The sequence below is a fragment of the Myotis myotis genome, unplaced genomic scaffold, assembly GCF_014108235.1.
Source record: "Myotis myotis isolate mMyoMyo1 unplaced genomic scaffold, mMyoMyo1.p scaffold_m19_p_1, whole genome shotgun sequence".
Taxonomy (NCBI): Eukaryota; Metazoa; Chordata; class Mammalia; order Chiroptera; family Vespertilionidae; genus Myotis; species Myotis myotis.
The window spans coordinates 2,277,245-2,291,326 of record NW_023416313.1 but is presented as its reverse complement, the minus strand read 5'-3'; the positions used below and the strand labels follow the sequence as shown (position 1 = coordinate 2,291,326).

The following is a 14,082-nucleotide window of genomic DNA, read 5'->3' as shown; positions in this document are numbered from 1 at the left end:
GGTGAATAGGAGTTTGCCAGATGGAAGTGATGGCCTGGGACTTCCAGCAGGCAGAGGGGCCCGCATGAGCTGAGCTCTGTGGCTTGGGAGGACATTAGCCAGGGAGGGCCTGCTCACAGCGGCCACGGGATGAGGAATGGCCTGGCAGGGGGAGGGAGGGGGAGAACCTGGCCGGGTGGGGCCAGTGTGGGGGACAGGGCTGCGGGACCGGGAGGACTGGACGGCAGGGGTGGCACAGGGCTGCCGTGGGGCTCAGGGCCATCCCCGTGGGGATGGTGTGCGGGGTGGGGAATGGCTTGTAGGACAGAGGCAGGAGGAGGGGCGGAGTTCCGGGGGCGTGAGTGGGAGACAGCGAAGGCATGTGCATCGTGTTGCATCTGCCCCCAGGAGACCGGCATCCCCGCGGAGCTGCTGGTGACGGTGATCGAGCCGGGGCTGCCCACCGTGGCCAACCTGTACGTGCTGCCGCCCCCGCCCGGGCCCTCGAGGACGAGGAGCGTCTCCGGCGACCAGGTACCGGCTGGGCCCCAGGCCTGTCCTCCCGCCCCCGAGGCAGGACAGTCACAGCGAGTGGGCGGGAGCCTCAGTGCTCGTCCCTTCTCAGTCTCATCGACACAGCCACGGGCTCCCCCACGCCCCTCGTGGCCGCACCCTCTGGGCCCACGTGGCCTCCTAGGTCACATCCAAGGTCACAGTGTGGGGGAGCAGGGGCGTGGGGGCCCCGGGGCGCGACCAGCTCCCCAGGCGGAGACAGGCCCCTCCTGTCCCAAGTCTTCAGCTGGAGCCGGTCGAGGGGTCCCGGCCACCCTGTGGGGGTGCTGCCGACCTGGGACCCGGGGCACGGGGTCAGGACAGAGCAGAGATCAGCCCCATCCGTGACCACGTGTCTGCAGTGAGCGGGACGCTCCCATGTGGTGGCCTCGCCGGGGGACAGGCCTGCGGGGTGACAGGCGCGGGGACTCGAAGGTGCCAGGGCCACGCCCCCCCCACCCCACGAGCAGGGCTGGGATCCTTCAGATAAACCAGACCCGACAGTAGCAGGCTGACGGCCGTGGAGACGCTGCTGGGCCTGTGGGCCGTGACCATGACAGGCAGGCACCCCGAGGTGTGCGCCCGGCACCGAGCAGGTCACAGCGGTGTCACCCACCGCAGCCGAAGGGGCACAGAACGGACGTCGGTCAGCGGGTGAGGGCTGGCGTGTGGCCACCGTGCGGTGGAACGTTACTCGGCCGTGAGAGGAGGGGCTCGGACACGTGCTGCCCCTGGATGGGCCTTGGGGACAGGGCGCCACGAGAGAAGCAGGCACAGGCCCCGATTCCGTGGTCCGTGTCTGTGGGGCGACCGGGACAGGCGAGTCTGCAGAGGATGCCGGGGGCCGGGGTGTGCATGGCGGTGACGGACGGAATCTTCTGAACTGGATCGCAGCGACGGCGCAGAGCTTTGCAAATATCCTAAAACCACTGAATTGTGCGCTTTCAAAACTAAATTATCTAAAGAAAAAGAAAAGGCTCAGAACCTCCGCGAGCCCCTGGCTCATGGAGACATGCTCGTGCGGGCGGCCTGGAGAGAGTGCCAGGCGCCGAGGGAGGCGGGCACAGCGCAGGCGGGCACAGCGCAGGCCGCAGCGCTCTGGGTGAGGGACGTGAGGGCCACCGTCAGGAAGGACAGAGAGGGCACGGGCCCTGCTCCAGCCCCGCCACTGCCCCCCGTGGACATGAGTGACCCGCAGCATTTCCCAAAGGGCGTCCACCCGGCGCCTGTGGGCTCCGGACCCGCCAGGTGTCCCTGGGGGAGGGGAGTGGCAGGTGGAGGGGGACAGTGACCTGCCCGTTTCCCAGATGGGATCTGACCACAAGCTGAGGGCTGCAGCAGCCCCAGCTGCCGTGCGGGCCGGGGCCTCAGTGGACGCACAGAGCCCTGGCCGCCCGCCCGCCCGGCTCCCCGCAGGAGGGAGGCGCTCGGAGCTGAGGGTCAGGAAGCCGGCGGCGAGGGCGGGCGGCACCGTCCCGTCCCTCCTGACGCTGAGAGTCACCCTCACGCCAGGACAGCAGAACCCCCGGTGGCGCATCACGGCCACGCCAGTGGCCACACGTGGGCCCCTCGTGCCCGGAGCAGGGGCGGCCTCCTGGCGCCTCGGGTGCTGCCCGTGGAGCTGGGTTTGCCCGGAGCGAGCAGAGTCCGGGCGTCCCGCGGAGGCGCCCTGGGAGGGGAGCGGGCCTCCCCCATGCGGCCGCACCCACCGCGCCGCCCTCCGTGGCCGCAGGCCTCACGGCCCCCCGTTTGCAGAGCCTGGTGGCCGTCCAGCAGGCGCTGAGCGCGCAGAAGATCAGCTTCCCCCTGCGGGCCGGCGTCCGGGTGCTGGTGGCCCTCGGGCCGGACACACGTGAGTCCGGGGCCCGCAGGGAGGCGCGGGCGTGGCCGGCGGGTGGCCGCCCCAGGCCCTGGGCTCCGCTCCGCAGGGAGCTGTGATTCTGAGGGTCTCAGCCCCCCCCCCCCCCGCCTGTCCCCCCGTCAGTGTGTCCTTCCCTCTGGGAGACCTCGGAGCTGACAGCCTGGGCCAGGGGGGTCCCTCCGCCTAGCCGGCCCCCCGGCCCCTGGCCCCTCGGGGACCCTGCCTGCCCCGGGAGCCTCTCCCGTCGGCTGGGCCGCGCTGACTCGGCGGCTCTGGTGCAGGTTCTCGGCGGCCGGGAGGGAGCGGCGGCTACTGGGTGGTGGCCCTGCTCCTGGTCATCGGGCTCTTCCCCGTGGGAGGCCTCATGCTCTACAAGTTCAAAAGGCAAGGCCCCTCCCCCACCAGGCCCCTCCCCCACCAGGGTCCCCTCCCCCACCAGGCCCCCTCCCCCACCAGGGCCCCTTCCCCACCAGGGCCCCCTCCCCCACCAGGCCCCCTCCCTCCCTCAGGCCCCCTCCCTCCACAGGGCCCCCCTCCTGCCCCCCCTCAGCAGACCTCAGGAGGGCGGGAGTTCGCAGTACCTGCCGTGGGCCGGGGGGGGGGGGGGGGGGGCACTCTCCGTCTGACTCCCCCTCAGGTCCCAAGCTGCTCACCACCCACTGAGTTTCCACACCCTCCCCTCTGCTCCCCTGTCCTCAGAGGGACCAGGCTCAGAGAGGGTGAGGGAGGCGCCCAGGGCCTCACAGCTTGGGGAGCGGAGGAGAGGCTCAGCCCCAGGGCCCCTGTACAGAGGGGGCTCATGGGGACCCAGGGATGTGTCTGGCCCTCATAGGGGCTGGCCCGGGGCCTAGCGGGGGGCACTGGGGCAGGCGGCCTGGGAGGAGCCTGAGCCCCCCGCCCCCCTCTGCCCGCAGGAAACGCCCGGACAGGACGGTGTACGCGCAGATGCACAACGCGAAGGAGCAGGAGATGACCAGCCCCCTGGGCCACAGCCAGGGCGTCCCGGGCTCTGTCCAGCACGAGGACTTTATAGACGGCGACCTCCACTCGCAGACCCTAGGTAACGCCTCCCGAAACCCACCCGCCCTCCCACGGCCCCACGCCCTCCCCGAAACCCACCCCACCCTCCCACGGCCCCACACCCCAAAACCCACCCCACCCTCCCACGGCCCCACACCCCAAAACCCACCCCACCCTCCCACGGCCTCCCACACCCTCCCCGAAACCCACCCCCCCATAGGCCCCCCACACCCCGAAACCCACCCCACCCAGGGGTGTCCCCGCCCCTGGCCACACGGTGAGCCCTGTGGGTGCTGTTCACCTGTGGGCTGTGCCCTCTCACTGTCCTCACTGTCAAAGTGATTGAAAGCGAGGCGCAGAGAGGGCAGCCCCCAGGGCCAGGGATAGTGGTCCGGTGCCTGCCTGGGGGCCCGTCCCCCACACCCGCAGCCACCGGTGCTCCTGGCAGGCAGTGGTCCGGAGCCTCCCAGGTGGGACGGTAGCTCCAGCTTCCTGGCTCTGGCGGGTGCTTCCCGGGCCGCCCCGAGCTCCCTCCCCGAGCTCCCGGCCCCCTCGGAATGTGCCCATTTGACAGATGAGAAGGCTCAGGGTCACTGAGCCAATAGGAGGTGGAGCCAGAGTCCAGCCCAAAGCTCAACAAAGCCAGTGCCCCCACCCCCACTGCTGCAGCCCCGGTGACGACTCCTCCTCCTCCTCCTCCCCCTCCTCCCCCCTCCTCCCCCTCCTCCCCTCCTCCCCCTCCTCCCCCTCCTCCCCCTCCTCCCCCTCCTCCCCCCCTCCCCCTCCCCCTCCCCCTCCCCCTCCTCCTCCCCCTCCTCCTCCTCCTCCCCCTCCTCCCCCTCCTCCTCCTCCTCCTCCTCCTCCTCCTCCTCCGCGGGGCAGGTGGTCAGGGTCCCGCTCAGGGCCCACCCTCCTCCCATGTGTAGGCGGCTGGCAGCCGGGGGGGGGGGGGGGGGGGGCAGGAGCCTGCAGGGCTCTGCTGTCCCTGCCTCCCAGCTGGTGTCTGGGGAGGCGAGAGCAGCTGGGAGGCCTGAAAGACAGTGAGGGGGTGATAGGGGGATGATAACACATCCTCTTGTTTGTTTTTGTAATCCTCACCCCAGGATATTTTTCCATTGATTTTTAGAGAGAGTAGAAGGGAGGGGGAGGGAGGAGAGGGAGGAGAGGGAGGGAGGAGGGGAGGGGGAGGGGGAGGAGGGAGAGGAGCATCCCACAGGTACCCTGACCCAGGCCAGGGAGCGAGTCAGCAACGGAGGTGCCTGCCCTTGACTGGGAATCGAACCCACAACCCTGCGGTGCATGGGCTGGCGCTCTAACCACTGAACAGACCGCCCAGGGCAACGGATGGTTTCACCCGAGCGCTCAGTGTGCCCAGGCCCTGCCCACGGCCTCGGTGCAGCTTCCCTTCAACCCCCACTGTGGTCCTTTAAGGGGCACAGTCATTATCCCAGGTCACAGGGGACCCCCGAGGACGAGAGGTGACATGGTCTGCCCCAGCGTCAGACCCACCACCCTCGCCACCTGAGCCAGTGGGGCCGCGAGCCGGGGGCGGTCAGCGCCTTCCCCAGGCCGCTCGGCTGTGCCTGTCTCAGAGCCCATCACTGTGCCCCTCTCTCCTGCCGCCTCCCGGCCGCAGTGCCCGCACCTGGAGGGGGCAGGGCGGCTCCTGCCTCCCCTGCGGCCAACGCCCCGGGTGGCCCTGCCACAGGTCAGTGGGTGGACAGGGCGGCTGCCAGCGCCTCACCTCAGAGGCCTGTGGGGCCCACAGCGCGTGGCAGCACTGGGCACCCGCTCAGTCACCCACCGGAGCCCTGAGACCCCGCCACCGCCGCCCTGCACTCGGGCACCCCCCGCACGGCCCCGCTGGGCCCCCGTGTGCCCACGCCCAGCGCGCCCTCGCTGCCCCGCCGCCTGGCCTGTGCCCACACGGCGTCTGTTTCCTAGGGAACCACTCGGGCGTGGTCCTCAGCATCAACTCCCGCGAGATGCACAGCTACCTGGTGAGCTGATGGCTGCGGGCGCCCAGAGCCCCCTCCCCTCCGGGGCCCCTCCCCGGGCACGGACCACCCACGCGGCCGGCGCCGGTGCTGGGACCCGCATCGCTCAGAGACCACGGAAGAGCCTCCTCCTCCAGCTGTCCCCACGCCAGGCCCCCACGCCCCTGCCTCTGCTCAGGACGCACGGGGGGCAGCTGACTGCCGCCCTCCCCAGACCCCAGCCCACGGCCACCCACGGCCACCCGCTGCCCACCCGACCTGGGCACGTCTCCGCCCCTGGACTCCGCGAGGCTGCCTGGCTGCTCCGGACCCTGAGACCCCAGCCCAGGCCTGACCTGTGGTGGCCAGGCGGGTCCCCCGGGTCGGGGAGCTGAGCCTGCCTGTCTGCCCGCCCTCCGGAACCGCAGACCCACTCAGCCCCGCGCTGCACCCGGACACGCGTCACGCCCCACGGAGGGCAGGCCGCCTGAGTGCGTCTCCACGGGTGCCCGCCCTCCAGCATTGGGGAGCCTGCGGCCAGGCCCCGCCACACCTCTTGCCGCCCCACCCCCACCCCAAACTGCAGGTGATGGGGCACCTCTGTAGGAGCTGTGGGGTTTCTTTCAACTTCCTACCTTACAGCCGTAGCCATTGGGGTGGCGGCCAGAGCCCCAGTCTCGGGGACCCCTTTCCCAGAATGCCCAGGGCTGCTCGTGGCCTCTGGGCACCCTTCCCCCTGGGCCAGAGGGGCCGAGGCTGGCCTTCCCCTGGGAGCCACAGTGCTGCAGCTCCGCAGCCGGCCAGTGGGCGGCGCCCCCCGCAGGCGCCCTCCTCCCGGCGCGGTGGCCCTGGGGAGGCCCAGCTGCTGCAGTTCTTACCGCTTCAGGGACCACATCGCACCCGGGAACCTGCGAGGTTGGGGGTTGGAGAGCCCGTGCTCCTCCTCAGGAAACGCAGCACCCAGGCCCAGAGAGGGCGTGACCTTCCCAAGGCCTCACAGCAGCCTGGCTGAGGGGCCTCGGCCCCAGCCCTCGGCCCGGGCAGGGCAGCCCACTCACAGGTGCCGGATCAGGGACGCGGCCTCGGGGTCCCCGTGTGAACACGTAGGGGGACTCTCCCCTTTGCCTTGAACCCGGAATCAGTCTCCCTCCCTGAACTGGTCCTTCCCTCCCCCGCCCCCCCCGCCCCCCTTACACGGCAGGGCCCTCTGGTGGCCCGGCCTAGCCTTTCCCGGGGACACCAGAGCCCAGGCTAGTGACCTGCTGGCTGGGCTGGGTGAGTCCAGGTGAAGCCCGGGGGACGTTACCCCAGAACAGACCCCTGGACACAGTGGGGGACCCCTCCAGTCCAGCGCCCTGTGTCACAGTGGGGACTGAGACCACAGCTGGGAAGGGGTCCCTGTGCTCCCTCCCTGACCCCTGCCCACCAGTGGAGGCTCTGGGTGCCTCCTGCAGAGGCCACCTCCAGACTCTGCCCGAGGATGGGGGGGGCTGGGGGCAGGGGGAGTTGGGGGAGTGCAGTCTCCAGACACCTTCGGGAGCCCTGCATCTGACGCCCACCCCACCCGCCTGTAAGTGCCAGACACCGTCCAGGCCCGAGGTCAGGGTTGGCATGGCGTCCCCTGGACACAGTCCCTGCCCCCGCTCGCCAGTGCCGGTGGGTGACCGCCCTCTGACCCTGAACCCTGCGATCCCCTCTCCGCTGTTCGGGCAGGCTGCCCCTGGCCATTGGCGTTCTCCCTGGAGCTCATGTCATTCTTTCTGTGAAGAGTATCTGGGCCCAGAACCTGGAAATAAGGTGGCACCTGGTTCCCCTGCACTTCCCCACCCACAGCCATCTCGTTGACACGCGTGAGGTCACGTTCGGTGCCCACCCCACAGGCACCAGAGGGTGTGGCCTGCTGCAGCCGCGAGGCGTCCCCGCCGGGCTGTGCCCACTGGGTAGATGCACACGACAGAGATGCCATCGGGTCTTTCTTATTTTTCCTTTTTAAAAACCAATAAACCACTTGTGATGCTTTTAACAACGATGAAGTGAGCGTGACATTGTTTGCCTTACTGTGGGCCTGTTCCTCAGCGTGTACCTGAAATTTCCTGCCATGGCGGACCCCGCGCCCGTGGCCGCGCCCGTGGCCGCGCCCCGTGGGAGGAACCGGGAGCAGCGCCTGACCCCGGGGGAGGTTGCCATGACGTTAACCTTCTCGGCCGCTGGATCAGGACATGCAGGCAGAGCAATGACATCCAGGCCCTAACCCTGACCCTATCCCTGACCCTGACCCTATCCCTGACCCTAACCCTGACCCTATCCCTAACCCTGACCCTATCCCTAACACTATCTCTAGGGATAGGGTTAGGGTCAGGGATGGGGTCAGAGTTAGGGATAGGGTCAGGGATAGGGATAGGGTCAGGGTCAGGGATAGGGTCAGGGTTAGTGTTAGGGACAGAATTAGGGATAGGGTCAGGGTTAGGGTTAGGGATAGGGTCAGGGATAGGGATAGGGATAGGGTTAGGGATAGGGCTAGGATCAGGATTAGGGATAGGGATATGATTAAGGTGAGGGTTAGGGACAGGGTCAGGGTTAGGGATACAGATAGGGTTAGGGTTAAGGATATGGATAGGATAGTGATAGGGTTAGGGTTAGGGTTTGACCTGCAGTATGGTTAAGGTTATGGTTGGGGTTGGACATGGGGCTGAGTGGGCTATCAGGTGGGAGTTCTCTCTTTAGGTTGGATCTGGTGCTGGGGGTGTTCGGCTTAGGGTTACGGTTTGACCTGCATTAATGTTAGGGTTAGGGTTAGGGTTTGACTTGCATTATGGTTAAGGTTAGGGTTGGGGTTGGACCTGGGCCAAGGGGGATAGCAGGTGGGAGTCCTCCCTCTGGGGGGCGCTGGTGCTGGGGGTCATGGAGCTGGTTGGGACCTACACCCGGTGGGACCCTCCTGCTTGGGAACTGGTGTGGGCGCGGCTCTTGCTGGGAATTGCGGGCTTAGGACACATGAAACCCAAGTGGGTCTTCTCTCTGTGAGCCAAGAGCCCCCACAGACCCATTTCCCCTCCGCTCCCCAAGGCCCGAGCACCGCTGCCCTCCCCTTCTCTGTGACCGAGGCCTGTGCTGGGGTTCACTCTGCCTGAACGCAGGGGCTGATGGACAGGGGTGTTTTTCTGTTTATCCGTCTGTGTTGTCGTCGCCCAGTGACGCCTCCAGATCAGCTGGTGGAGCAGCCGCATCCCCGCCCGGCCCGTGGCCGCCCAGGGCCTGGGACAGGCGGCAGGGAAGGCCCTTCGCTGAATGCGTAGCCGTCATCCACCTGGGTCGTCGCTGCTGCGACAGCACAGGAGCGGGTCTCACTCACGGCTGTGCTCCCAGGGCCAGAGCAGCCTGCCCCGTGGAAGCTGCCCCGTCCTCCCCTCGGGACACGTGAGGGCGGCTACGTTCCTTTCCTTCCGGGACCTCCTCACCTTCCGTGGGATCTGGGTGGAGAACGAGGAGACCTCGCCGTCACCGAGCTGGGAGGGCAGGACGTGGGCTCTGCCGTGGCCTGCGGGGTGTTGGGGGCTGAGCAGGTGGCTGTGTGGACGCTTTACACTCATCCCAGGAACCTCACACGGAGCCTGTGGGGCTGTCCCTGTCCCACCCGACGGGCGAGACAGGAGCGAGCAAGCGGCTCCAATCAGAGACCAGTGGCCTGGCCTCAGCGTCCACACCTTCCCGCTGGGCATGAGGGCGCAGGCTTCAGTGTCCACAGTGGGGAGGCCGACAGATGGGAGACGGTGGCCATGGAAAACAGGAGCTGGTCAAGTTCCCAAGTGGAGGGGCATGCCATGCCGGGCCACGCTAAACCACGCCAGGCCATGCTAGACCACACCAGGCCATGCTAGACCACGCCTGGCCGTGCTAGACCACGCCTGGCCACGCTAGACCACGCCTGGCCACGCTAGACCACGCCTGGCCACACCAGGCCGTGCTAGACCCCGCCTGGCCGTGCTAGACCACGCCAGGCCACACCAGGCCGTGCTAGACCCCGCTGGGCCGTGCTAGACCCCGCCAGGCCACACCAGGCCACGCTAGACCATGCCAGGCCACACGGGAAAGAGCGGACCCAGTCAGGAGGCCGAGAGGGGAAACCTGAGCACGAACCATCTGATGGCTCCCACAGGGGGCGGCCAGCAGGCTCAGGCGGCTGGGCTGAGTGGTGTCAGGAGTGCTGGGGCGAAGGATGTCCCGGGTGCCTGGTCCCTGCCCTGGGGCGGGCGGGTGGCAGGGGGCAGTGTCTGAGTGCGTGGGCCCGGGGAGCCCCTGGGGTGGGTGGGGGGGCTCGGCTTGGCTTGCACATGGAAGGTGAGCTCCAGCGAGCCCGTCACTCTCCCCAGGGCCTGGCCAGCCTGGGAAGGATGCCCGTCCAGGCAGCCAAGTCCTAGGCGTCAGAGGACCAGAGTAACAGGCAAGCTTGGCACACGGCCGCCCGCCCCCTTTTCCCCTCCCTCCTTCCTCCTCCCTCCCCCTTCCCTCCCTCCCTCCCTCCCCTCCCTCCCTCTTTTTCCCTCCTCCCCCCTCCCTCCCTCTCTCTGTAAATGTCAGTGGGAAGAAGACAGGAGGCCTGGAAAGTGGTTTATTGACGACACACAGTCACGCCACAGGCGCCGGTCCGGGCTACGCGGGGACAGGACAGGACAGTCCTTCAGCAAGAAACTCAAGTGAGGCGGCTACAAAAGGGGCAAATGGAAACGAATGTTTCCACGGCCAGTTTCTTCTGATAAAATCTTTCACTTTATGAATTAAATACATTGAGAAACAGTGAAAATCTATGTACAGTCATTTAAACAGCGCTGCCAACATAGTCCGTTTAAGGACACCCTTCCGCCTCCTGCGTCTGTCACAGAGAACCTTAAACAGGACTTCAGTTCTTAAAAAATACAGTAAGGAAAGAATTACATTCGTAGCAGAAGAGCTCACAGTGGACAGCGTGGTCGGTCCCGCTGAAGCTCTGCGGTGTAAAGGCTGCTGGGAGAGTTTAGACGCCCTTCCCGTGAGCAAGTCAAATGCAGAGTCTCTTGTTACACACCCTCTGGCCCCTAAGAACTAGGATCGGCGATCCCGCTTGGAAAGACTCTTCCGTGGCGGCTAGCGGGCAGCCCGGGGGCACCGGCTCTGCACGGCGAGGCTGGGGACGCCCCGGGAACGCTCACAGGCGCCCGTGCCCACGCCCGCGGCCGGGCGGCTCCGCGTCCTCCGTGCCGCCGCGTCGTGTGTGGGGCACGAAGGTGGTAGTTCATCTTCAGTTCATTTCACAGTATCGACGCAGCCACCACGGGGTGACCAGACAGCATAACAGCAGGAACAAATAATAATAATAATAATGATAATCACCCTCTTTAAAACTGTGCCACGAGCTGACATTGTTTCCTGTTAAAAATTACATTAGAAAAGAAGGCAATCGCTGTGCATTTCAATGTTGCTGAGCCCTCGGCGGGGTGAGCCCCTGTGGGGAGGCCGGTCCGCGCTGGCTGCCCAGGCCGTCGGCTGCGGGCCCTGCTGGTGCGCCAGCTCCCATCCCGGGGCTCCTGTCACATGACCTGGTGCATAAACAGCCCTGACGCACCAGCCTGCCGCTCCGGGCCCAGGGCCCAGGATTTGAAACAAACTTTGCAAAAGGTGGCAAATGGCCACCTGGCCCAGGGCTTGGGTTTTCAGAAACAGCCAGGACAAGTGAGGGACAGGGAGATGGTGCACCCGTGTCGGGGGCAAGGCTGGCTGTGTGCCATGGGTGTCTGAGGTCCCCGGGGTTGCCCCGAGAGAAGAGCTGGAAGAGATGGCGGGAGGCCGTGCCCCATGAGTCCGGCATGTGGTACAATCCCGCTCAGCCGCCTGCCTGTGGTGGCGCCATCCACCCCGGGACTCTGGGCAAAGGGGACCACAGGCCTGACAGCCCCTCACCACCACTTTGCTCTGGGCATGGGGGGTGTGAGTGAAACATCATAAACGTGTACAAGTGGAGGGGCTCTGAGGCTGGCAGGGCCTCAGGCCCAGCAGGAGGGGCTGCGACCACGAGGGCGCCCCCCCAGCCCCCTCTCATGCCGTCTGGACCCCTGGAGTCTGGCCCGCGCTCTGAACATGACCATGTGTTAAGGGACCCGGTTCTCCCAGGGCAACGGGACTTCGCCCCATCGGACAGAAGCCTGGTGTGTCTACTATGTACAGATATAAATTAGAAGCTATACTTACTGAACATACACAAATAAATAACTCACTTTGAAGCAAATGCTTTAAGCTGGTTTCTGATCACATCTAGGACACAGAGAGACGCGCTATCGTGGGCGTCAGCAGCCTCCCCTTGGGGCACCCCATCTCCGCGGCTCCGCAGACCCCAGCGGAAAGTTCCCCGCCCCCCTTAAAGGCTTGTGGGTATGGAAGTGGATTAAAACCCGGCTTTACAAACGCCGCCTGTGTCCGCCAGGAGTCGAAGGCTGGACCCTGGGCAGACGCACACGGCCGGGAGGTTGCCCACCCACCGGGCTGCGGGCAGGAGTGCAGCTGCCGGGCCTCCCGTGTAGTGAGTCGGACCTGGAGGTTCTCTTGGGCCAAGGCGGCTGCAGGCACAGTGGCCGAGTGAGGCCTCGCTTAACTGGAAACCACTGGACCCGGAGCTGCAAGGCGACGGCAGAGCGAGCACTTCCCTTCCAGGAAGTGAGCTGTGTGCGGCTGGGTGCTCCCTGCGCTGGCTGGCTCCCAGCAGGCCGGGCCGCCCCGGGGTCACTGCTGAGTGCTGGGGGACCAGCCTCCAGCGCCATCCTGTGTGTGAGGAGATCAGCAGGACAGGCCAGGGCCGACCTCCTGACAAACGTCCCGGCAGGCGGCTCTGCAGGGAGCCCAGGCCCCGGGTGGAACCCAGGTAAGCACCTTCCAGCTCCTCACGCGGGACTGGCTTCCGTGTAGCCGGTCACGTCCCATACAGCCCGACCCTGAGCCCCCACAGGACCCTGGCGCCCAGCGAGCACTGAGAGGCCTGGGGACAGTGTGGGCTGCTAGGCTGCGTGGAGGCCAGCTCCCTGTCCCCTGGGTCTCAGGGGGTCACCCAGGAGCTCCATGAGAGGCAGACAGCACAGTGATGAGGAGGCCATACGAGGCCTGTGTGCCCGGGAGGAGGGGCGAGCCCAGGTCCACGGACACGGCCATGGCTCGGAGTTGCAAACTGGGGGCGGGGGAGTTGGGGGGCTGGAGGCTCTGGAAGGCCCTCTCCTGCTCTCCGTGCTATGGCTATAGACCTGTGACTTCCAGTGCCCCCGCCGTGACGCCTAGGAAGGGAAGGGTAGCCGTGTGCCCGTGAGGCTGCCAGCTCTCCATGGGCCACTGTGGCGCCAGTGCAGGGGGTGGGGGTGGTACTGGGAAGGAGGACACAGGGCGAAGAATCCAAAACCCTCACGGCCTTTCCAAAGCAGTAAAATCCTCATAAAATCGGCAGGAACCTCCGGGAACCCCAAGGATAAGTGCAACACACACAGAAATGTGAGCAGCTTAGAAAGCACGTCCCGCTACAGAGCTCCTGTCCAGGAGCTCCAGGGAAGCGCCTCCCAGCTGTCCTCAGACCCAGCTCACATGTAGGGGCTTCAGGGACGGCAGGGGAGGCGGGCAGGCAGGGGCAGGGGAGGCGGGCAGGCAGGGGGAGGGGACACAGACAAGTGCACACTGCCCTTGGGGGCGACACGCTCCCCGCGGCCTGGCCAGTCCCCACCGCACCCCGTCGGCGGCTGGCTGGCTGGCACTGGGGGAGCCGAGACCCCACCTGGCGGAGGATGGTGTTCCATCACCTCACCCCGGCCGCCTGAAGAGACCACGTGGGAGCCAAGTGGCCGGGCACATCTCCTTACAGGACACGTCATACAGTAGAAACGTACGCCAGGTCCGGGCACGGCGGGCCTGCTGGAGCCGCGGCCTCTCGTGACGTCCGCTCTCCTACGTCCCGTTCTTCAGCTCCCACTCCTGCCGGGGAAGTGAGAGCAAGAGCTGACAGACACTCCAGGTGTCGGGGCACATCTGCGCCAGACAGGATGGCGGGTCCTCAGAACGCGACAGAATCCCCGCACGACCCAGGAAGGCGGTCAGCGTGTCCCAACCAGGACTGAGGGCCGCCGTGAAGACCAAGGAGGCCCCCACGCGCCTGGCCCCGAGCAGGGCCCCTCCGTCCTCGGCGGCCGCGTGGGGCACTGGTCCGATGCTGACCCTGACCCCGCTGTGCTGCCAGGCCTCTGCACTGAGCCACAGTGCCCTGCTCACCTCCCCCCGAGTATACGCTGGGAATACTCACCTTTCCGGAACAGAAGTCCCGGCGTAATGCACGGCGACAGCGGCAGAGCAAACGTGGCAGAAGCAAAACCAAACGGATCTCCCAAGACACCACAGGCACCTCCGGGCCCTCGGGCCGCAGGAGGGTGACCCTGGGTGCCGCCCACCCAGGCTGTCCCCTCCTCGGCCCCCGACGGCCACTGGGCCGTGCAAACTCAGGTGTGGGGAGGACGCCACTGAGGCGCCCTGCCCGGCTCACTGTGGGAGGTTACCCACACACACAGCCAGTGCTTCACAACCAGGTTCAGATGCTAACTCCACTGCTGGGCACAGGCCCCACTGGGCACACATCTGAGGGCTGGAGTGGAGGGCTCAGGGTCACGGCCAAAGGAGGGCGTGAGAGACCCTGGGCCC

General features: G+C 66.7%; 2 protein-coding genes across 6 annotated transcripts in view; one reads left to right on the top strand and one right to left on the bottom strand.

Annotated features, from left to right (window-relative positions):
• SORCS2 (sortilin related VPS10 domain containing receptor 2) overlaps positions 1-7,415 on the top strand; it is a 232,339-nt gene extending 224,924 nt beyond the window's left edge. Inside the window, exons 23-27 of one of the 2 annotated variants that reach the window (XM_036328153.1) lie at positions 388-513; positions 2,287-2,383; positions 2,674-2,776; positions 3,307-3,452; positions 5,357-7,415. In XM_036328153.1, coding sequence (XP_036184046.1) covers positions 388-513; positions 2,287-2,383; positions 2,674-2,776; positions 3,307-3,452; positions 5,357-5,421 — 537 coding nt within the window. In that variant the 3' untranslated portion in view covers positions 5,422-7,415. The remainder of the gene's footprint in view (positions 1-387; positions 514-2,286; positions 2,384-2,673; positions 2,777-3,306; positions 3,453-5,356) is intronic. The other variant, XR_004970897.1, reaches the window with a different exon arrangement.
• A 2,573-nt stretch (positions 7,416-9,988) lies between these two features.
• Positions 9,989-14,082, bottom strand: part of AFAP1 (actin filament associated protein 1) — an 85,859-nt gene continuing 81,765 nt past the window's right edge. For all 4 annotated transcript variants that reach the window (XM_036328193.1, XM_036328170.1, XM_036328177.1 and 1 more), the window contains one exon: positions 9,989-13,365. In XM_036328193.1, coding sequence (XP_036184086.1) covers positions 13,339-13,365 — 27 coding nt within the window. In that variant the 3' untranslated portion in view covers positions 9,989-13,338. The remainder of the gene's footprint in view (positions 13,366-14,082) is intronic.